General features: G+C 37.9%; 2 protein-coding genes across 9 annotated transcripts in view; one reads left to right on the top strand and one right to left on the bottom strand.

The window, feature by feature from the left end:
* The window catches only part of LOC101150014 (olfactory receptor 13C9), a 219,929-nt gene that overhangs the window by 9,688 nt on the left and 185,263 nt on the right, over window positions 1-24,978 (top strand). The gene's annotated exons all lie outside the window — the stretch shown is intronic.
* LOC101153273 (olfactory receptor 13D1-like) lies at window positions 14,941-15,900 on the bottom strand. Its single transcript, XM_019033093.3, has one exon. The coding sequence runs from the start codon at window positions 15,883-15,885 to the stop codon at window positions 14,941-14,943; it is 945 nt and encodes a 314-aa protein (XP_018888638.3). The 5' UTR covers window positions 15,886-15,900.

Genomic DNA, 24,978 nt, shown 5'->3' with positions numbered 1-24,978 from the left:
AAGTTTTCCTTTCTCATATTTTCCCTGTTCAGTTTTTGTTTCAGGGCTGTACATACAGGCTTACAAAAAGAGTTGGGGGAGCCTCCCATTCCCTTTTTAAATATTTTATGAACCAATTTATATATCAGGGGTTACCTGTTCTTGGAAAATGTGTTAGAATTATCCAGGGAAATTATTTGGGCCTGGTAAATTAAAAAAAATATACATATATGATATATATATATATAAAAAATATATTTTATTATGGTAAAATACAGATAACATACAATTTACCATCTTAACCATTTTTAAGTGTACAGTTCAGTGGTATTAAATATATTCATAATGTTGTGCAAGCATCACCACCATCCATCTCCAGAACTCTTTTCTTTCTTTTTTTTTTTTTTTGAGCTGTCACCCAGGCTGGAGTGCAGTGGCACCATCTTGGCTCACTGCTACCTCTACTTCCTGAGTTCAAGCTATTCTCTTGCTTCAGCCTTCTGAGTAGCTGGGATTACAGGCACCCGTCATCATGCCTGGCTAATTTTTGTATTTTTACAGAGACGGCGTTTCACCATCTTGGCCAGGCTGGTCTTAAACTCCTGACCTCAGGTGATCTACCTGCCTTGGCCTCCCAAAGTGCTGGGATTATAGGTGTGAGCCACCACGTCCAGCCTTCATAACTCTTTTCATCTTGTAAAACTGAAACTCCGTGCCCGTTAAATAATAATTCCCCATTCTCCCCTTCCCCCAGCCACTGGCAACTACCCTTCTACTTTCTGTATCTATGATTTTGATGACTCTAACTACCTCATATTAGTGGAATCATACAGTATTTATCTTTTTGTGACTGGCTTATTCAATATGATGTCCTCAGTGATTTACCATGTTATAGCATGTGTTAGAATTTGCTTCCTTTTTAAGGCTGAATAATATTTTATTTATGTATATACCACATTTTGCATATCCATTCATTCATCAATGGACGCTGAGTTGCTTCCATGTTTTAACTATTGCTTGTTGGCCATTTGTGTTTCTTCTTTTGAGAATTGTCTATTCATGTCCTTTGCCCACTTTTTGATGGAATTATTTGTTTTTCTTGCTGATTTGTTTGAGTTCTTTGTAGATTCTGGATAGTCCTTTGTTGGATGCATAGTTCATGAATATTTTCTCCCATTCTGTGGGTTGTCTGTTTACTCTGCTGATTATTTCTTTTGCTGTGCAGAAGCTTTTTAGTTTAATTAGGCCCCATCTATTTATTTTTGTTTTTGTTGCATTTGCTTTTGGGTTCTTGGTCATGAGCTCTTTCCCTAATCCAGTGTCTAGAAGAGTTTTACCAATGTTAACTTCTAGAATTTCTGTGGTTTCAGGTCTTAGATTTAAGTCTTTGATCCAACTTGAGTTGATTTTTATATAAGGTGAGAGATGAGGATCCCGTTGTATTCTTCTACGTGTGGCTTGCTGATTATCCCAGCACCATTTGTTGAATAGGGTGTCCTTTCCCCACTTTATGTTTTTGTTTGCTTTGTTAAATATCAGTTAGTTGTAAATAATTGGCTTTATTTCTGGGTTGTCTATTATGTTCCATTGGCCTACATGCCTATTTTTATACCAGTACCATGCTGTTTTGGTAACTATAGCCTTGTATAATAGTATAGTTTGAAATTGGGTAATGTGATGCCTCCAGATTTGTTCTTTTTGTTTACTCTTGCTTTGGCTATGCGGGGTCTTTTATGGTTCCATATGAATTTTAAGATGGTTTTCTCCAGATCTGTGAAGAATGATAGTGGTACTTTGATGGGAATTGCATTGAATCTGTAGATTGCTTTTGGCAGTGTGGTCATTTTCACAATATTGATTCTTCCCATCCATGAGCATGGGATGTGTTTCAGTTTGTTCGTGTTGTTGATGATTTCTTTTAGCAGTGTTTTGTAGTTTTTCTTGTAGAGATCTTTCACCTCCTTGGTTAGGTATATTTCTAAGTATTTTCTTTCTTTTTTTTTTTTTTGTAACTGTTGTAAAAGGTATGGAGTTCTTGATTTGTTTCTCAGCTTGGTTGCTGTTGGTGTATAGCATGCTACTGATTTGTGTACATTTATTTTGTATCCTGAAACTTTACTGAATTCATTTATCAGATCTGTGAGGTTTTTGGATGAGTCTTTAGAGTTTTTCTAGATATACGATCACATTAGTGAACAGCAGCAGTTTAACTTCCTCTTTACTGATTTGGATTCCTTTCTGATTTCTCTTGTCTGATTGCTCTGGCTAGGACTTCCAGTACTATGTTAGGCCATTTCCTTTTTTTCTGAGTCAGATTCTTAGTGTATTAATTTTTAATCTCTCTTATTTTCTAATTTATGTGTTTGACTCTAGTATTTGTTTATCTCACAATTTTTTATGGTAATTGTTATCATCAAGTTATACACATTTTGAAATGTCTATCATGATCTTTTTTACTTGTGAATTATTTAAAAGTATGTCTTTAATTTCCACATTTAAAAGACATTTTTGGGCTCACACCTGTAATCCCAGCACTTTGGGAGGCCAAGGCAGGCGGATCACAAGGTCAGGAGATGAGATCCTGGCCAACATGGTGAAACCCCGTCTCTACTAAAAATACAGAAGTTAGCTGAGTGTGGTGGTGCATGCCTGTAGTCCCAGCTACTCGGGAGGCTGAGGCAGGAGAATTGCTTGAACCTGGGAGGTGGAAGTTGCAGTGAGCCAAGATCGCACCACTCTCCTCCAGCCTGGTGACAGAGCAAGACTCTGTCTCAAAAAAAAAAAAAAAAAAAAAAAAAAAAAAAAAAAAAAAAAATTTTTCAAGTTTCTCTTTTCAATATGAATTTCTAATATGTTGTATTTTGGACATAGGTTGTGATTTGAATGATACTGATTCTTTGGTATTCAATGAGACTTGTTTTCTTTCCCAATGCATCCTTAGTTTTATAAACATTTCATTGGATTTTAACAGTTTCTACTATTTGTGCACAAAGTTACACACACACATACAGATTGTTGCAATTTTTAAGATGGATGTTTAACTTAATGCGATCTCTACTTAATATATTTGTAATCCTCCTGAATAGTAGAAGGACTTCAAAATGTTTATCTCTGATTTCTAACCCCTCTCATCATATTCCATGTTATTTGTATCTTAGATTTCATTTTTATTTTGTTTTTAAGTCCCCTAATTGCCCTTTTTTACAAAGTCAGTGACAGTTTGGATTTACCCATGTTATTTATCAATGTCCTTATTTTCTATGAAAAGTGATTTCCATTCCATTCGTTTTATTAAGGGACAGTTTCTTTCTTTCGAGAGTTTTCTGGGTGTTAAAAAAAATCATTTTTTTCCAAAAATGTCTTTATATTGCCTTCTCTCTTGGAAGATAGTTTTATACACAATTCTAGTTTTCATTGCTTTTGCTTAAACAATCTAAGATAGTATTCCATCGATTTTTGCCTTCTGTTTTAATTGATGGCATTTTTACTCTATGAAAAGCATTTTAGAAAATAAACACTAAGCTATATGATATTAAAATATAATAAGATTATTCATTATGAAGAGCAGACTATGCTTCATTTATTAAAAACTGTAATAAATAGTCTGTGTAGGAAGCATTATGACATTCTTAGACCAACTTCCATATTTCCTTTTAGATACTCATTTTACCATTATATTTTGCTTATTTATAAATATGCTTATATACTTATATATTAATTTTAAAAAGTGATATACTTTATTGTAAACATTTAAAAGTATTTAAAAATATTTATTGAAAACCACTTTTTGTAAGTTCTAGATTTTGAAATTTAAGTGTGCCTGCCAAATAAGACTGCAAAATCTAGACTGAATGACAGACATAAAAGAACAAAAAGGAAGGTATCTTCTGTAGTATCTGTATAGAGAAGTTTATTCTGACAATTATCATTTTTCTTTTCATATTATAAAAATAAAAAGGAGGCTGGGCATGGTGGCTCATGCCTGTAATCCCTGCACTTTGGGAGGCCGAGATGGGCGGATCACCTGAGGTCGGGAGTTCCAGACCAGCCTGCCAACAGTGGAGAAACCCCATCCCTACTAAAAATACAAAATTAGCCCGGCGTTGTGGCGGATGCCTGTAATCCCAGCTACTCAGGAGGCTAAGGCAGGAGAATCACTTGAACCTGGGAGGCTGAGGTTGCTGTGAGCTGAGATTGCGCCATGGCACTCCGTCCTGGGAAACGAGTGAAACTCTGTCTCCAAAATAAATAAATAAGAATAAAGTAAATTCTGTCTTTCATAATTCAGTATCTTAGAGAAGAGATTTAAAGCAAATACTAATGTCATAATATACACACATTGAAACATAATGCAGTTTTGCATACACTATATATGTCTGCTCAATCATTCTTAGGACTTTTAATAATTTCACTGTTATGGTAAGATAACTAGTTTCAAAATGTGGTAAAATTTTCCAGCCTAACTCAAAGCTAAGAAATATAGAGTTTGTCTTGTGCCTTTTATATAAAATTGTTTTACTTCTCTTTTTCCACTGTTTTTTTAAGTTAGCTTCTTTTCCAGAATTTCAGTTTACCATATAAGAAAGTTAAAGACTTTAAACACAGAGATATCTAAATCTGCATGTTTTTCTCAAGACATATTTTCCTTCTGAACCAAGATAAATATGATTCATAGTCTTTGCCATTTAATTGTCTTGATTAATTGTTTTCAATAATTTCTCTTGTTTGTTACTCAGTGACTGAATTATGCGTTTTTGCTATTTAAAAAATGCTTTGCAATTTAAAGCTTTTGATCAGAAGTGTAAAACTTATTCTCAGTAGTCCTTTCATCACTAATACTAGAGGTGCTCACTATATTGAGTAAAGTCTCACTTCCCATTTTAAAATAATCTTACACATTATGACATGCATATTAACATTTGTATTCTGTAACTACCTGAATCATTATTATAATACAAATACTGTTTACTTACATTGTCCTTAACCAGTATTGCCTCACATTTTAAATCATTTTGTGTCCCACATCTGGTGTGAGAATATGAGTAGCATAGGAAACAGTTCAGCCAGTTTAGAGATTACTTGAATTGAACTTCAGCTTTTTAATTTTTATTAAGGTTCCGGATTAGAAAAGGCCCTGGGAAATGTGAATGATTGTGTAATTGTGTATCAATTCATTTTTAATTTTTGTTAGTACACTGTAGGTATATATATTAATGGGGTCATAAGATGTTTTGATACAGACATGCAATGTATAATAACCACATCATGGAAGATGGGGTATCGATCCCCTCATTTAGCCTTTGTTATTATATATCAATCTTGTAGCAATGTTATAAGATTTATAAGAGATTATCATGTGGATATATAGAAATGGCATTATCAAAAAATTCATTGTTTTCGTTGCATTGAAAAGGTGAAATTGCAGAATAAATGTTGTAGGAGAAAATACATTTCTTTTTGCTAAGGTTTGTACAATCTGATATGCCTGAGGAATCAGTAATCCCCTCAGAAATAGCCAAGAATATATGAAGGAATATCACAAACAGCACATTATGCCAAAAATTGCTGTTTTCTTTTTTTCTTACTACATTACAACCTGATTCTAGTCAATCTTCTGATGTATTTCATTTCTCCTTTCCTTCTCCTCCCTTTTACCCATCCCCCAGGAATAGCAATGGAAACCCTGAAAATCATTCAGTATAGGAAATTAAGTTTCACAGGGACCATTAAAATTTATTTTTGATTTCTCTCTTGTAAGAGTTGTAAATAACCTATTAAAAAGTTTTACCCTTTTAAACTAGAACTTTTTCCTAAGTCTGTTTAAGATAATTTATAATACAATTTTTCATCCAATTTCTACCCTTGCCTCATACACTCATACAACATTCATTCAAGAGCTGTATTCTTGACAGGTTTTATACAGTTTTTTCAACACTGTATTATGAAAAATTTCAAACATAAAGCAAAACTGAAAGAATTTTACATTGAACATCATATACCAACCAACTAGATTTTACCACTAACATTTTACTAGATTTGTTTATTTCCTTCCTTCTCCTTCTCCTTCTCCTTCTTTTCTTCTTCTTCCCCTTCCCCTTCCGTTTCGCTCTTGTCGCCCAGGCTGGAGTGCAATGGGGCGATCTCAGCTCACTGTAACTTGCACCTCCTGAGTTCAAGCGATTCTCCTGCGTCAGCCTCCCAAGTAGCTAGGATTGATTACAGGCGTGCACCACCATGCCCAGCTAATTTTGTGTTTTTAGTAGAGATGGAGTTTCACCATGTTGGCCAGGCTGGTCTCTAACTCCTGACCTCAGGTGATCCGCCCGCCTCAGCCTCCCAAAGTGCTGGGATTACAGGTGTGAGCCACCGCGCCCAGCCTCATATCTATGTTTCTATTCATCTCTCTATCCTCCCATTAAATCCATGTCATTTTTGGGTGCTTTTAAAGTACATTGCAGATATCGTACACTTTTCTCTAAATACTTTAGCATGTGTATCATTAACTAGAGTTTAATATTTGTTTATGGTTTTTTCTTTTAATTTAAAATTTGTATACATTAAATTCATAATCCTAATTATTCAGTTTTGACAAACACATCCCTTTGTCACTCAACTTGCTACTGCGATATAGAACGTTAACATGACCTCAGAAAAGTTCCCTCATTCCCCATTCCCATTGATACCTGCTGTAACTCTTCCTCCACATGGGCAGCCACTGTTCTAATTTTTAAAGCACCATTAATTCGTTTTTGCCTGTTTTATAACTTCAGTATACACTCTTCTAAAAACACTTTGGCTGCTGTGCAGAGAAGGAATTGTAGGAAGATGAAAGAGGAGTCAGAGATGTGATTTGGGAAGCCATTGCAGTAGCCTATGTGAGATGAGGATGGCTTGGATCAGGGCGGTAGCAGTGGAAGTGGTCAGACTTAGAGTAAATTTTGAATATAGAGCTGATAGAATTCACTAGGGGACTGGATGTGAGTGTATGTTGATGCCACTACCTGAGATGGGGAACACTTGAAGAGAAGTAGTTTGTGGATAAGAAAATCAAGGTTTCTATTTTGGACATGTTATATTTCTTAGTTTTTGGTGTTTTTTTTTTTGAGACGGAGTCTCGCTCTGTCGCCCAGGCTGGAGTGCCATGGCGTGATCTCGGCTCACTGCAAACTCCACCTCCCGGGTTCACGCCATTCTCCTGCCTCAGCCTCCCGAGTAACTGGGACTACAGGCGCCCGCCACCACGCCTGGCTAATTTTTTGTATTTTTAGTAGAGACCGGGTTTCACCGTGTTAGCCAGGATGGTCTCGATCTCCTGACCTCGTGATCCACCCTCCTCGGCCTCCCGAAGTGCTGGGATTACAGGCGTGAGCCACCGTGCCTGGCCTGGACATGTTATATTTCAAAAGCCTAGAGTGTATCTCAGAGCTAGAGATACTTATACAGGAGTCACTGTTTTATAAGTTAATATTTTATTTTGGTCATTGTCAAATTATAAGCATAATAAAGTAGTTCACAGATTATATCTATTTATAACTAGGTTAGATGGACTTTGCTGATCTGTTACAGTCAAACCTCTGATGCCCAGAATAAACAAAACCATATATGCAACAAAGGAAATATTATTTTAAGCAGGATTATTGCTAGCTATATGTATTATATACAACACAGTCACATTGCTCATATTCTATGAAAAGAAAATTAATAAACAAATAGACTTTATACAATAAAGCAAAATGCAATGATCCAAAGAATCTATTCATTGAAGCCCACTGTTAACATTTGTGGTATTACAAGGACAGATAATTCACAGCCTCTGTGTCTGATTACCTTTGAATAAAATAACAGACATATTGTATATATAATTGAAGAGAATAAAAAACACATAATAAAAACTTCAAAGCCTAAGTAGATTGTATAAGAATTTAACTTAGAGGAAGACAAGGTAGAGTCTTGCTAGGATGATTTTAGAAGGCTTTAAAGTCAGAGGAGACTTTTTTTGAGGAGAACCTTGAATTTTCATAGTAGGTTAAAGGGATGGCAATTTTAGGTGGAGAGAATGGTATTTGCAAAAATGCAGATGCAGCGTCATAAGGATTATTCAGGCAATGGCAAATAAAATGGTTTAACTTCAGCATAAGAAAGACAATCACCCATTCACTCATTCAACACATATTTACAATAAATGCTTATTTTGTTCTGGGTACCAAGGACTGTTAAGTACATACTACTTCCATATCTTTCCCTCAGGGAATCCCCTCAGTCTCTTAGGCAAGATAGATATATATGGAGAAAGGTAAGGGGAATGTATATTTTTTGTTGCATGACATTTAGTTAAGCACCGAAGAAGGCATTTGCATTTTTTTTCCCTTATTCAATTCCCATAAGGCCCCTTAAGCTAGGGACTAAATGCCACATTCTACGTCAAGGGAAATGGAGTCTCTGATAGGTTAAAATTTATTATCCTAGTAAACTACAGTGTTAGAGTTTGTACCCATTTCTTCCGTTTAAAAAACTATGCCACATTGAATAAATACAATATAACAAAACGTTTAATAAAGTCACATTATAAAATGTTATTTTTGCTTAGTCTTGCTTTGGCTGTGTGGGCTCTTTTTAGTTCTATGTGAATTTTAGAATTGTTTTTTATAACTGTGAGGAATGATGGTGGTATTTTGATGGAGACTGCATTGAATTTGTACATTGCTTTTGGCAGTATGGTCATTTTCACAATACTGATTTTATCCATCCGTGAACATGGGATCTTGTTTCCATTTGTTTGTGTCATCTATGATTTCTTTCAGCAATGTTTTGTAGTTTTCCTTGTAGAGGTCTGAGGTCTTTCAACTCCTTTGTTAGGTATATTCCTAAGTTTTTTTTTTTTTTTTTGCAGCTATTGTAAAAGTGGTTGAGTTCTTGATTTGATTCTCTGCTTGGTTGCTGTTGGTGTACAGAAGAGCTACTGATTTGTGTACATTAATCTTATATCCAGAAATTTTGCTGAATTCTTTTTATCAGTTCTAGGAGCTTTCTAGAGGAGTCCTTAGGGTTTTCAAGGTAAACAGTCATATCATAAGCAAACAAGTGACAGTTTGACATCCTCTTTGCCGATTTGGATGCCCTTTATTTCTTTCTCTTGTCTGATTGCTCTGGTTAGGACTTCCAGTACTATGTTGAAGAGGAGTGGTGAGAGTGGGCATCCTTGTTTTGTTCCAGTTCTCAGAGGGAATGCTTTCAACTTTTCCCCATTCAGTATCATGTTGGCTGTGGGTTTGTCATAGGCAGCTTTTATTACACTGAGGTGTAACCCTTGTATGCCGATTTTGCTGAGAGTTTTAATCATAAAAGGATGCTGGATTTTGTCAAATTTTTTTTCTGCATCTATTGAGGTGATCATGTGATTTTTGTTTTTAATTTTGTTTATGTTGTGTATCACACTTATTGACTTGAGTGTTAAACCATCCCTGCATCCCTGGTATGAATCCCACTTGATCATGGTGGATTATCTTTTTGATATGTTGTTGGATTTGGTTAGCTAGTATTTTGTTAAGGATTTTAGCATCTATGTTCCTCAAGGATATTGATCTGTAGTTTTCTTTTTTGGTTATGTCCTTTCCTGGTTTTGGTATTAGGGTGATACTGGCTTCATAGAATGAATTAGGGAGGGTTCCTTCTTTCTCTATCTTGTGGAATAGTGTCAAAAGGATTGGTACTAATTCTTGTTTGAATGTCTGGTAGAATTCTGCTGTGAATCCGTCTGGTCCTGGACTTTTTTTTGTTGGTAATTTTTAAATTACCATTTCAATCTTGCTGCTTGTTATTGGTCTGTTCAGGGTATCTAATTCTTCCTGATTTAAGCTAGGAGGGTTGTATTTTTTCAGGAATTTATCCATTTCTTGTAGATTTTCTAGTTTATGTGAGTAAAGGTGTTCGTAGTAGGCTTGAATGATCTTTTGTATTTCAGTGGTGTCAGTTGTAATATCTCCTGTTTCGTTTCTCAGTGAGGTTATTTGGATTTTCTCTCTTCTTGGGTAATCTTACCAATGGTTCATCAATTTTATTTATCTTTTCAAAGAACCAGCTTTTTGTTTCATTTATCTTTTGTATTTTGTTTTATTTTGTTTTGATTTCATTTAGTTCTGCTCTGATCTTGGTTATTTCCTTTCTTCTGCTGGGTTTGGTTTTTGGTTTGTTCTAGTTTCTCTCGTTGCTTGAGGTGTGACCTTAGATTGTTTGTGCTCTTTCAAACTTTCTGATGTAGGCGTTTAGGGCTATGAACTTTCCTCTTTGCACCGCCTTTGCTGTATCCCAGAGGTTTTTATTTTATAGGTTGTGTCATTATTGTCATCAGTTGGAAGAATTTTTAAATTTTCATTTTGATTTTGTTTTTGACTCAGTGCTCATTCAGGAGCAGGCTATTTAATTTCCATGTATTTGCATGGTTTTGAAAGTTCCTTTTGGAGTTGATTTTCAGTTTTATTCCACTGTGGTCCAAGAGAGTGCTTGATATAATTTCAATTTTCTTAAATTTATTGAGGCTCGTTTTGTGGCCCATCATATGGTCTATCTTGGAGAAAGTTCCGTGTGTTGTTGAATAGAATGTGTATTCTGAGCTTGTGGATGAAATGTTATACTGTATTATATATTAGATATACTATATAATATAATTATATAATTATATATATTATATATACTGTATGTATGTATAAATATTCTGTATACATCTGTTAAGTCCATTTGTTCCAAGGTATAGTTTAAATCCATTGTTTGTTGATTTTCTGTCCTGATGACCTGTCCAGTGCTGTCAGTGGAGTATTGAAGTTCCCCCACTATTGTTGTGTTGCTGTCTATCTCATTTCTTAGGTCTATTAGTAATTGTTTTATAAATTTGGGATCTCCAGTGTTAGGTGCATATATATTTAGGATTGTGATATTTTCCTTTTGGACAAGGCCTTTTACCATTATGTACTGTTCCTCTTTGTCTCTTTTAACCACTGTTGTTTTAAAGTTTTGTTTTGTCTGAAGTAGCTCCCCTGCTCACTTTTGGTGTCCATTTGCATGAAATGCCTTTTTCCACCCCTTTAAGTTTATGTGAGTCCTTATGTGTTAGGTGAGTCTCCTGAAGGCAGCGGATAGTTGGTTGGTGAGTTCTTATCCATTCTGCAGTTTTGTGTCTTTTAAGTGAAGCATTTAGACCATTTACATTCAATGTTAGTATTGAAATGTGAGGTACCATTGCTTTCATCGTGCTATTTGTTGCCTGTGTACTTTGGCCTTGTTTTTTGTTTTTGCCTTTTTTTTTTTGAGATGGAGTCTCGCTCTGTTGCCCAGGCTGTAGTGTAGTGGCACAATCTTGGCTCACTGCAATCTCTGCCTCCTGGGTTCACGCCATTCTCCTGCCTTAGCCTCCTGAGTAGCTGGGATTACAGGCGCCTGCCACCATGCCTGGCTAATTTTTTGTATTTTTAGTAGAGACAGGGTTTCACCGTGTTAGCCAGGATGGTCTTGATCTCCTGACCTTGTGATCCGCCCACCTAAGCCTCCCAAGGTGCTGGGATTACAGGCGTGAGCCACTGTGCCCCGCCTTTGTTTTTGCTTTTTAACTTGTATTTTCGTTTTATAGGTCCTGTGTGATTTATGCTTTAAAGAGGTTCTGTTTTGATGTATTTCCGGGATTTGTTTCAAGATTTAGAGCTCCTTTTAGCAGTTCTCTTAGTGGTGGTTTGGTAGTGGTGAATTCTCTAAGCATTTGTTTATCTGAAAATGACTGTATCTTTCTTTCATGTATGATGCTTAGTTTTGGTGGATACAAAATTCTTGGCTGATAATTGTTTTATTTGAAGAGGCTGAAGACAGGTTCCCAATCTCTTCTAGTTTAAAAGATTTCTCCTGAGAAATCTGCTGTTAATCTGATAGATTTTCCCTTACAGGTTACTTGGTGCTTCTGTATCACAGCTCTTAAGATTCTTTCCTTCGTCTTAACTTTGGTTAACCTGATGACAATGTGCCTAGGTGAAGATCTCTTTGCAATGAATTTCCCAGGTGTTCTTTGTGCTTCTTGTATTTGGATGTCTAGGTCTCTTGCAGGGCTGGGGAAGTTTTCCTTGATTATTCCCCCAAATATGTTTTCCAGGCTTTTGGAATTCTCTTCTTCCTCAGGTACACCGATTATTCTTAGGTTTGGTTGTTTAACATAAACCCAGACTTCTTGGAGGCTTTGTTTATATTTTCGTATTCTTTTTTGTCTTTGTTGGATTGGGTTAATTTGAAGACCTTGTCTTTGAGGTCTAAATTTCTTTCCTCTACTTGTTCAGTTATATTGCTGAGACTTTCCAGAGCATTTTGCATGTCTAAAAGTGTATCCAGAGTTTCCTAAATTGTTTATTTCTTTTAAGCTATCTATTTCCATGAATATTTCTCTCTTCACTTCTTGTACCTTTTCTTTGGATTTCCTTGCATTGGGCTTCACCTTTCTCTGGTCCCTTCCTGAGTAGCGTCATAACTAACCTCCTGAATTCTTTTTCAGGTAAATCAGGAATTTATTCTGGGTTTGGATCCATTGCTGGTGAACTAGTGTGATTTTTTGGGGGTGTTGAAGAGCCTTGTTTTGTCATATTACCAGGGCTGGTTTTCTGGTTCCTTCCCATTTGGGTAGGCTCTGTCAGAGAGAAGGTCTCGGGCTGAAGGCTGTTGTTCACGTTCTTTTGTCCTACGGAGTGTTCCCTTGATGTAGTTCTCTCCCCCTTTTCCAATGGATGTGGCTTCCTTTGAGCCGAACTGCATTGATTGTTGTCTCTCTTCTGGGTCTAGCCACCCTGCAAGTCTACCCAGCTCAGGGCTGGTACTGGGGGTTGTCCTCACAGAGTCCTGTGATGTGAACTGTCTATGGGTCTCTCAGCCGTGGATACCAGCGCCTGTTCTGGTGAAGGGGCAGAGGGTGCAATGGACTCCATGGGAGTCCTTAGCTTTGGTGGTTTAATGCTCTATTTTTGTGCTGGTTGGCCTCCTGCCAGGAGGTGGCATTTTCCAGAAAGCATCAGCTGTAGTAGTGTGGAGAGGGATGGTTGGTGGGCGGGGCCCTAGAACTCCTGAGATTATATGCTCTTTGTCTTCCACTACCAGGGTGGATAGGGAAGGACCATCAGGTGGGTGCAGGGTGAGGTGTATTTGAGCTCAGACTCTCCTTGGGTGGGTCTTGCTGCAGCTGCTGTGGGGGCTGGGGGTGATTTCCAGGTCACTGGAGTTGGATACCTAGGAGGATTATGGCTGCCTCTGCTGAGTCATACAGGTTGTCAGGAAAGTGGGTAAGGCTGGCAGTCACAGGTGTCACCCAGCTCCCATGCAAACTGAAGGGCTAGTCTCACTCCCACCTTGCCCCAGCCACCCTCAACAGCCCCGAGTCTGTGTCCAGGCAGAGGGTGAGACAGGCTTGAAAACTTGTCCGAGGCTATCTGCGTCCCAGCTGCAAGAGAAAAGGGCTTTAGTCCTTCCTCCGCCTGTGAAGTCCGCACACCTGATTTGCGCCCTCTGCGTTCTGACCAGGAGGCTTCTCGCCCCATTCAAATTGTTACAAAGGTCAGTTATAGAATTCCTTGTCCCTGTGGAATTTTACCCCTGCTTCTCTGTCTACCCTCCTGATGGATCCCTGTGGTGCCAGGCAGGAATGGGCTGCTTGGGGACCCAGTGAACTCCTAGGGCCTTTCTGCTGCTTCCTCTACCTCTGTATTTCGCTCGGCTCTCTGAGGTCAGCTCCAGGTAAAGTCAGAAACTTCTCCTGCAAACAAACCTTCAGCTTCTCCAGTGGGGATGTGTGTTTGGGAGAGGAGGGTCTCCCTTTCCCATTTCTGCAGTTGGGGCACTCACAGTATTTGGGGTGTCTCCTGGGTCCTGCAGGAGCAGTCTGCTTCCTTCAGAGGGTCTGTGGGTCCTCTCAGGATTGCTGGTTTGTTCTTGCAGTTGATCTGGAGCTAAAATTCACAATGTAAGCTTCTGCACGCTGCTCTGTCTGGAGCTGCAATCTAGTCTTGCCTCCCGTCTGCCATGATGCCTCTCATGTTAAAATTAGCTTTTCATATCAAGATAATTTATTGACTCATGAACTAAAAAGAATGTGAAAATGACTTTAGACACAGCTGAATCGAGGAGTTAACAGCATCAGACACCCTCTCTCTCCTTCTGAACTCCCCTTTGCATCTCAGTTAGGCTCTCTGCTCATACTGCCAAAGATTGGCTCCAGGCTCACAATTCTCCAGTTAAGCAACCCTAGTGGCAAGAGTGCCTTTTCCCCCCCTACTGGGACAGCATTCTTGGGTTGAGTTTGATTAGCCTGACTTGGCTTAGTTGCTATCCTGAATGAGCCACTGTAGCGAGATGAATTTGCTTTTTTATTTGCTAGGCTTTTGTTTAACATCTACCACTATATCCAGAAGGTTGAGTTAGTCCCATGCAGACCACATGGACTCAGAGGAATAGACTGTTGTTATATATATATAAAAAAAAGATATATTATTTTACCAGAAGAGGTGATGCTGTACAACCAAGCAACAGATGTTCTATTCAAAATGACGGATAAAGGAGACCGAGAAGACAGAAGAAAGATAAAGGAAGTAGATGAAGAAGGGAAGAGGAGGAAGGTCAAGAAAGAGGAGGACATGGAGAAGAGGGAGAGAAAAGTGAGTAAGAAAGAGAAAGAGATAAAGAGTAGAGAAGAGTGAGATTTATCTTGATGAAAAACCTTATCCCTATATGGGATCAGTGAGCATAGATACCTACAGCTTGAAACTCTGCACACAAGACATTATTCAGAAGGTGTACATGAGCATTCTGTGATGAGAAGAATGGGAATCCCAAAGTTGTCTTTACAAACATACACACTCTCTTGATACCAGATTCTGTGACTTTATCTGTGAATACAAAACACCTGATCTGATCCCTTGTTGAGAACATCACATGCCTCAAGGCCTTTCATATTTTCCATAGATGCACGTGTCTGCTGAGGATTTTCTTCACAGCTTCTTTTATCTCCTTATTCCTCAGGCTGTAGATGATGGGGTTCAACATTGGGGTGATCACTTCATAAGATAATCCAATGATTTCATCAGATGCTGTTGTGAACTTTGATTTGGGCTTCATGTGCGTGAAAAGGGCTGAACCATAGAATAAGATGACCACAGTCAAGTGCGCTGAACAGGTAGAAAAGGCTTTCTTTCTTCCCTCAGCAGAATTAATTCTCAAGATGGAAGAGAGAATAAACATATAGGAGATAAAAATTAAGAGAAGAGGAATCACCAATAAAACAATACTTGACACTGTCATTATAAACACATTTATGGAGATATCTGAGCATATGACTTTAAGAAGAGCCAGGATCTCACAGGTAAGATGATCAATGATATTATTCCCACAGAAAGGCAACAGCATTGTCAGGACTGTTTGCACTAAGGAGTTCAGAGAGCCTATGATCCAGGACCATGCAGCCATTTGCACATACAGCACTCTGTTGATGATGATGGAGTACCTCACTGGGTTGCAGATGGCCACATAGCGGTCATAGGCCATCACAGCCAGGAGGATACACTCAGTGGAGCCCAAGCCAAGGGACACAACCATCTGCAGAGCACAGCCAATGAAGGAGATTGATTTTCTCTCAGACACAAATATAATAAGCATTGGAGGAATGGATGATGATGTGTAACAGATGCCCAAGAATGAGAGGTTTCCAAGAAAGAAATACATGGGGGTACGGAGGCAAGAATCCAAGATGGTGATGATAATGAGGAGGCTATTTCCCAGGAGGATTATCATGTACATGATGAGGCAGAGCAGGAACAGAAAAAGCTGGAGCTCTGGATATTGGGAAAGCCTCACCAGAAAGAATTCAGTCACGGCAGAGTGATTTGTTGTCTCCATGTGTTCATGTCATCTGCAGAGTTTAGAAAAGAACATGAGACAGGAAAATTTGAATTTTTGATGTAGAGTTATCAAATAACTTTCATGTTCATCATTTTGTTTTATTCTTAGAACAGACTCTGGAATCAGCAAGAACAGGGCTATTAATTTTGCTAATGATAAAAAAGGCACTGAGATCAATATTTAATTTATTTTTTTTTATTTTTTGAGATGGATTCTCTCTCTGTCACCCAGGCTGGAGTGCAGTGGCACAGTCTTGACTCACTGCAACCTCAGCCTCCCGTGTTCAAGTGATTGTCCTGCCTCAGCCTCCTGAGTAGCTGGGACTACTGACGCGCACCAGCACGCCCAGCTAATTTTTTTGTATTTTTAGTAGAGACAGGTTTCACCACATTGGCCAGAATGGTCTCCATCTCTTGACCTCATGATCCGCCTGCTTTGGTTTCTCAAAGTGCTGGAATTACAGGCGGGAGCCACTGCGCCCGGCCCAATACTTTTTAGTATCACACAGTAGCAGAGGCTATGCTGGGAAGTGCCAGTCCTCTAATTACATAATATTTAGGGACAAACTACTTTCAAAGGTGGGTGCTTAAGAATCTCTATTGATGAATATTTTGAAATAAAGCTTTATTTTTATAAAGATGTATCTAATTTAAAGTATCATGGAGATTTGGAACCATGCCGGTTATCCTCACTATGACTTTCAAGTTACTTAACATTTTTAAGTCTAAGCTAGCTAAGCTACCAGTTTCAGCTAGGAAAATGGCAGGAAAGCTATAACTCTTTGGTAGTTTATTGTGAGATTTAACTTAGATAACACCTATTAGGTGGCAGGTATAGTAGGTGGTTCCAACATGTCATCTAAAATTATATATTAAGAGATTATGATTGAATCAAAATAGCAGTAAGTATATATATGTTGATAGATATTATGAATCATAACTTTTAAATCTACTTGACTGGGTCAGAAGGAAAAAACATTTTTTTTTAAATTTTAGGGCAAGGGAATTGAAATTTGGGAGCATAATTGATGGAACATGAACAATTTTCTGATCCAAAGGGGACATCTAACCAGTTAAGAGTCTGGGAATCATTGGTGTTTAGTTCCCAGGAACTAAGGATCTTGGACTGTTATTACGTACAGCTTTCTTTAGGGCCTGGAATTCACCCTTTAATATTAGTCACCAAGTATTACCTTTCTTCTTAACTTTTGTAATTTTCCAATTGGTCTAAATTCTCTATTCCTTTTTCTCTACCTTTTAGATGCATATTTTATGCTTTTGCAGGCAAGTTTATATCATTTACAAGTACTTATTAATATATACTTTTCTTTCGATTTTTGTATTTAATGCTTTGGACCCATCCCCAGATCTTCCATACTGTTTTAAATTTTGGCCAGGAAGCTTCCATGTGTGACAGAATTGACAATGGCTAATTTTTATTGAGCACTTTTTTTGTAAGCACATTTCAGTGCTGTAAGCTCATTGAATGTATTAATCAATCTTCAGTGCAACTCACTGACATAGATACCATATTTAACTCCCATTTTACGGAGACGAAACAGAGACAAAGAAAAGTTTAAGTAACTTTTACAAGGTCGCAGAGATAATATATCCCAAAGCCAAAATCCAATATTCAGTTGCCTGGCTCCAGAGTCAACCCTTTTACCCACTAGACCACACTACTTCTCAGAGATTCCTACACTGATTCTAAGCAAGAGACAATTACAGAAATATTTCTTGCTGTGTTAAACTTACATAGCAAGCATCACTTGCTTGTTTTATTTCTGATTACACATCACATGCTAGTAAACTCTGAAAGCTGGATCACAGCCTTTTATTTCTTGTAGCCTTTGGAATGTGTGTGTGTGTGTGTGTTTTTTTTTTTTTTTTTTTTGAGACGGAGTCTTGCTCTGTCATCCAGGCTGGAGTGCAGTGGTGTGATCTCGGCTCACTGCAAGCTCCGCCTCCCGGGTTCACGCCATTGTCCTGCCTCAGCCTCCCAAGTAGCTGGGATTACAGGTGCCCGCCACCATGCCCAGCTAATTTTTTTGTATTTTGGGTAGAGACGAGGTTTCACTGTGTTAGCCAGGATGGTCTCGATCTCCTGACCTTGTGATCTGCCCACCTCGGCCTCCCAAAGTGCTGGGATTACAGGCATGAGCCACTGTGCCCGGCTGGAATGTGGTCTTTTTGGTTGTCTACATGTAGCAGGCAATTTCACAATTATGAGAATTAGCATAATCAAGAACAATGACATGAGAATTCTTTTTTTTTTAAATTATACTTTAAGTTTTAGGGTACACGTGCACAATGTGCAGGTCTGTTACATATGTATACATGTGCTGTGTTGGTGTACTGCACCCATTAACTCGTCATTTAACATTAGGTATATCTCCTAATGCTATCCCTTCCCCTCCCCCCACCCCACAACAGACCCTGGTGTGTGATGTTCCCCTTCCTGTGACCATGTGTTCTGATTGTTCAGTTCCCACCTATGAGTGAGAATATGCGGTGTTTGGTTTTTTGTCCTTGTGATAGTTTGCTGAGAATGATGATTTCCAATTTCATCCACGTCCCTACAAAGGACATGAACTCATCATTTTTTATGGCTGCATAGTATTCCATGGTGTATATGTGCCCCATTTTCTTAATCCAGTCTATTGTTGTTGGACGTTTGGGTTGGTTCCAAGTCTTTGCTATTGTGAATAGTGCTGCTATAAACATACATGTGCATGTGTCTTTATAGCAGCATGATTTATAATCCTTTGGGTATATACCCAGTAATGGGATGGCTGGGTCAAATGGTATTTCTACTTCCAGATCCCTGAGGAATCACTACACCAACTTCCACAATGGTTGAACTAGTTTACAGTCCCACCAACAGTGTAAAAGTGTTCCTATTTCTCCACATCCTCTCCAGCACCTGTCGTTTCCTGACTTTTTAATGATTGCCATTCTAACTGGTGTGAGATGGTATCTCATTGTGGTTTTGATTTGCATTTCTCTGATGGCCAGTGATGATGAGCATTTTTTCATGTGTCTTTTGGCTGCATAAATGTCTTCTTTTGAAAAGTGTCTGTTCATATCCTTTGCCCACTTTTTGATGGGGTTGTTTTTTTTTTCTTGTAAATTTGTTTGAGTTCTTTGTAGATTCTGGATATTAGCCCTTTGTCAGATGAGTAGGTTGCAAAAATTTTCTCCCATTCTATAAGTTGCCTGTTCACTCTGATGGTAGTTTCTTTTGCTGTGCAGAAGCTCTTTAGTTTTAGTAGATCCCATTTGTCAATTTTGTCTTTTGTTGGCATTGCTTTTGGTGTTTTAGACATGAAGTCCTTGCCCGTGCCTGTGTCCTGAATGGTAATGCCTAGGTTTTCTTCTATGGTTTTTATGGTTTTAGGTCTAACACTTAAGTCTTTAATCCATCTTGAATTAGTTTTTGTATAAGGCGTAAGGAAGGGATCCAGTTTCAGCTTTCTACATATGGCTAGGCAGTTTTCCCAGCACCATTTATTAAATAGGGAATCCTTTCCCCATTGCTTTTTTTCCTCAGGTTTGTCAAAGATCAGATAGTTGTAGGTATGTGGCATTATTTCTGAGGGCTCTGTTCTGTTCTATTGGTCTATATCTCTGTTTTGGTACCAGTACCATGCGGTTTTGGTTACTGTAGCCTTGTAGTATAGTTTGAAGTCAGGTAGTGTGATGCCTCCAGCTTTGTTCTTTTGGCTTAGGATTGACTTGGCGATGCGGGCTCTTTTTTGGTTCCATATGAACTTTAAAGTAGTTTTTTCCAATTCTGTGAAGAAAGTCATTGGTAGCTTGATGGGGATGGCATTGAATCTATAAATTACCTTGGGCAGTATGGCCATTTTCACGATATTGATTCTTCCTACCCATGAGCATGGAATGTTCTTCCATTTCTTTGTATCCTCTTTTATTTCATTGAGCAGTGGTCTGTAGTTCTCCTTGAAGAGGTCCTTCACATCCCTTGTAAGTTGGATTCCTAGGTATTTTATTCTCTTTGAAGCAATTGTGAATGGGAATTCACTCATGATTTGGCTCTCTGTCTGTTATTGGTGTATAAGAATGCTTGTGATTTTTGCACGTTGATTTTGTATCCTGAGACTTTGCTGAAGTTGCTTCTCAGCTTAAGGAGATTTTGGGCTGAGACAATGGGGTTTTCTAGATATACAATCATGTCATCTGCAAACAGGGGCAACTTGACTTCCTCTTTTCCTAATTGAATACCCTTTATTTCTTTCTCCTGCCTGATTGCCCTGGCCAGAACTTCCAACACTATGTTGAAGAGGAGTGGTGAGAGAGGGCATCCCTGTCTTGTGCCAGTTTTCAAAGGGAATACTTCCAGTTTTTGCCCATTCAGTATGATATTGGCTGTGTGTTTGTCATAAATAGCTGTTATTATTTTGAGATACGTCCAATCAATACCTAATTTATTGAGAGTTTTTAGCATGAAGGGCTGTTGAATTTTGTCAAAGGCCTTTTCTGCATCTATTGAGATAATCATGTGGTTTTTGTCGTTGGTTCTGTTTATATGCTGGATTACATTTATTGATTTGCATATGTTGAACCAGCCTTGCATCCCAGGGATGAAGCCCACTTGATCATGGTGGATAAGCTTTTTGATGTGCTGCTGGATTCGGTTTGCCAGTATTTTATTGAGGATTTTTGCATCGATGTTCATCAGGGATATTGATCTAAAATTATCTTTTTTGGTTGTGTCTCTGTGAGGCTTTGGTATCAGGATGATGCTGGCCTCATAAAATGAGTTAGGGAGGATTCCCTCTTTTTCAATTGATTGGAATAGTTTCAGAAGGAATGGTGTCAGCTCCTCCTTGTACCTCTGGTAGAATTCAGCTGTGAATTCCTCTGGTCCTGGACTTTTTTTGGTTGATAAGCTATTAATTATTGCCTCAATTTCAGAGCCTGTTATTGGTCTATTCAGGAATTCAACTTCTTCCTGGTTTAGTCTTGGGAGGATGTATGTGTCAAGGAATTTATCCATTTCTTTTAGATTTTCTAGTTTATTTGCATAGAGGTGTTTATAGTATTCTCTGATGGTAGTTTGTATTTCTGTGGGATTGGTGGTGATATCCCCTGTATCATTTTTTATTGCATCTATTTGATTCTTGTCTCTTTTCTTTTTTATTAGTCTTCCTAGCCATCTATCAATTTTGTTGATCTTTTCAAAAAACCAGCTCCTGAATTCATTGATTTTTTGAAGGGTTTTTTGTGTCTCTATCTCCTTCAGTTCTACTCTGATCTTAGTTATTTCTTGTCTTCTGCTAGCTTTTGAATGTGTTTGCTTTTGCTTCTCTAGTTCTTTTAATTGTGATGTTAGGGTGTTAATTTTCTGTCTTTCCTGTTTTCTCTTGTGGGCATTTAGTGCTATAAATTTCCCTCTACACAGTGCTTTGAATGTGTCCCAGAGATTCTGGTATGTTGTGTCTTTGTTCTCATTGGTAAAGAACATCTTTATTTCTGCCTTCATTTTATTATGTACTCAGTAGTCATTCAGGAGCAGGTTGTTCAGTTTCCATGTAGTTGAGCGGTTTTGAGTGAGTTTCTTAATCCTGAGTTCTAGGTTGATTGCACTGTGGTCTGAGAGACCATTTGTTATAATTTCTGCTCTTTTACATTTGCTGAGGAGTGCTTTACTTCCAATTTTGTGGTCAATTTTGGAATAGGTGTGATGTGGTGCTGAAAAGAACGTATATTCTGTTGATTTGGGGTGGAGAGTTCTGTAGATGTCTATTAGGTCTGCTTGGTGCAGAGCTGAGTTCAATTCCTGGATATCCTTGTTAACTTTCTGTCTCGTTGACCTGTCTAATGTTGACAGTGGGGTGTTAAAGTCTCCCATTATTATTGTGTGGGAATCTACGTCTCTTTGTAGGTCTCTAAGGACTTGCTTTATGAATCTGGGTGCTCCTGTATTGGGTGCATATATATTTAGGATAGTTAGCTCTTCTTGTTGAATTGATCCCTTTACCATTATGTAATGGCCTTCTTTGTGTCTTTTGATCTTTGTTGGTTTAAAGTCTGTTTTATCAGAGACTAGGATTGCAACCCCTGCCTTTTTTTGTTTTCCATTTGCTTGCTAGATCTTCCTCCATCTCTTTATTTTGAGCCTATGTGTGTCTCTGCACCTGAGATGGGTTTCCTGAATACAGCACACTGATGGGTCTTGACTCTTTATCCATTTTGCCAGTCTGTCTTCTTACTATCACATTTGCTTCTACCAGCCACACACCTGGAATCCTCTAGCCTTTGTTTTTACTCTGCAAATCAATATGCATTTCAGGATCTTTAATTGTCCTAATATGTGCTTTTTCTACCTTTTCCATCCCAACTCATGTTTTGCTAGTTCTGCCTACTTACAACTTTAGCCCCATGTCATTAAAAACTCAGCCATCCTGCAGTTGTTTCATATTTATTCTGTTAGGTGCCCAAGAAAAGTATTGACTTACTATATAAAGGATACTTTATATAGTATGTGTGTAACTTTGTTAGACTATCTCTGTCATAGCTAGAGTTCCCTGGGCGTTGGTGGTAAATGAAAATGTTTCTTGCTGATCATATCCTTGCCCCAAACCACACATTTTCTCTGGCCTTTCTGTATCCAAAGAGCTTGAAGACATGGATGAGGGGCTTATTTCTTGTCTGGTCATAGACAGCAGCATTCCTATCTTCCTATAAGGGAAAATACAGGAAAATTATTTCCTTTTCATTCCTTTTCCATATCATTTCTCTTCCTCTTAGAGAATATCATCTGAACAGTGATTTTAGTAAAGTTGAAAAAAGATGATGGTACCACTATCTTAGTATATTAGAAAATATTTCCTTCTTCCACACATCCTTTCCTGTTTCTAGTCACATTGGCACATGGACTTATTTCCATAAAGAAATCAGTTAAGGCAGCAGTTTCAATTTGTTGGAAGATAGTTGTTATGAAGGGAGAGAAGGAGAAAAGAAGAAGGAGAAGGAAAAGGGGTCATTTTTACTGTTAAAGAAAGTGTGCTAAACTTAATACTTCTATCCTAGAGTGAGGTGGTTGAGGAGAAAGGGGTGAAGAAGAAATGACTGTCATTTTCTCTGTTCAAAAATATGCTCCCAGGTAAGGGAGCATATTTTTCCAGAATTAAGGGTGACTAAGAGAAGACAAAAAATAACTTCACAAAAAAAACCATTAACCTATCACAAAAACCTATCTCAACTCCCTCAGTTCCCTTTTTTTTCCCCACTTCAGCCATTTCTTCTCCCATGATAATGTCAAGGAAGGCGTTATTGAGTCGGTTTGCTTCTCAATAATATTCACCAGCTTCCCCACAAAAGACACATAAGCAGAGAAATACAGTCTTAGGAAAAACAGTATGTCTGCTATGCAACACAACTTCAAGAAAAGCCCTCTAGCCCATCATCCGACCACACTGTCATCCCTAGGCCCTTCTAATGTAGAAATTCCGAAGTTCCTACTGACACCCCCGATGCTCTGCAATGAGCATGCTGAGTTTCTTTTTCCCTCCCCCAAATAGTGCCTTTTTTCTCCATTCATTTGTACATGCTGTTTTCTTAAGCTGGAAGGACTTCTCTCAATTTAGATATTTTCTAGGAAAACTTTTTCACCTCTTTGAGTAGGATGCCCCTACGATGTGCTTTTAGCCCCCACAGCAACCTTCACTTACTCGTTTATTGAACACATACTATGCCATATATACTGTGTGATACCTGATAGGGATCCCACTGTGAGTACTACACTCCCAAAATGGACACTGGGTAAAGAATGGTTTTGATAATTATTTTATACTTATAAGAAACAAATAATTTATGTGCTATGTAACTTATTCTCATGTAAAAAAAGTTAATAGTACAGTTTGCAAATTATTTTATCAACCTAAGATAGCCTTTTACTGAAAACTCTCAATAAAACTATGATCAATCCAATTTATGAAATACATGTACAGAAATACAGAGTACATCCAAACTGTATAGTAAAATAATGTCATTTGTTTTTATTAATACATGGAATTCCAAGTTAGAAATCTATCAATATATGAAGCAAATAGGTAACAAAAGTAAAATGCATTGTTACCTAAGTAGATGCCAAAAAGCATTTGATGGAATACAACATTCACTCTTAGTAAAATGTCTCAGTAATCTAAGTTTAGGAGGATAATTCATTAAGATAATGAAGATTATTTCTCTTTAACAGTTGGTCAGTATAATTACAAGTGGTGAGAAACTGGAGGCATTTTCCTAAAAGTCATTCAAAAATGCATTATTATATAACATCTTCCCCTGAATGATCCAACAATAGAAAAAATATCATGGCATGTACTATCATATTTCAAGTTCAATCATGCTTTAACAGCTATAAGTTTTTCTTCTAGAATGCTGACATTCTGGCGTGTGATGGGCATGGTATACATGTGAGACTGTTTAATCTGTCAGAGACTACCACCATTGCAAATTGTAGCCTTGGAGAATAAGGACAAGGGACAATGCACATATATAATATTACAAAAAAGAAGTTTCTAATAATATAAATGATTGCAATTTTGTACTTATGTGTCTGAAGAAATGACACCAAAATGTTAACTGTGGTTTTCTCTGGAATGTGAGACTTAGGGCACTAATAATTTATCTTCTCCATATTTTCCGAACAATTTTAAATTAACCTATATTTTATTACTATATGTATCAGAAATAGTATTTTCACATTTTTCTTGGAAGGTAATAGTGGCAAGAATGTGTAGAATGGACAGTTTTCTCTAAAAACCAAGTAGGGAATAAAACAGACAATGGACAGGAAATTGGAGTGGGGCTTTATGTTCTATCATATTACATAGATTAATTCAATGCCATTTAGTGTTCTTATGTCCACCAATCGATCTAACACTTATATCCACCATCATCAGACATACTGATACAGCCTCAGTTATTGCAAAAAGATTCTAGAACCCACCATTTAGAATGTGATCAAGCTTAGCAGTGCTGATAGGAAGCACTGTAGAGCATCCGGCAGTATCACACAGGGAAAAAAAAAGATAGAGGCGATGCCTGGTGGGTGGGAGGGAGC

This window comes from Gorilla gorilla, chromosome 13 (assembly GCF_029281585.2).
Source record: "Gorilla gorilla gorilla isolate KB3781 chromosome 13, NHGRI_mGorGor1-v2.1_pri, whole genome shotgun sequence".
NCBI lineage: Eukaryota > Metazoa > Chordata > Mammalia > Primates > Hominidae > Gorilla > Gorilla gorilla.
The sequence above is the reverse complement of the archived record's forward strand: the minus strand, read 5'-3'. Positions and strand labels throughout refer to the sequence as shown.

Excerpts from the sequence above, each read along its gene's own strand:
- LOC101153273 (XM_019033093.3), bottom strand. The coding sequence starts at position 15,885 with ATGGAGACAACAAATCACTCTGCCGTGACTGAATTCTTTCTGGTGAGG.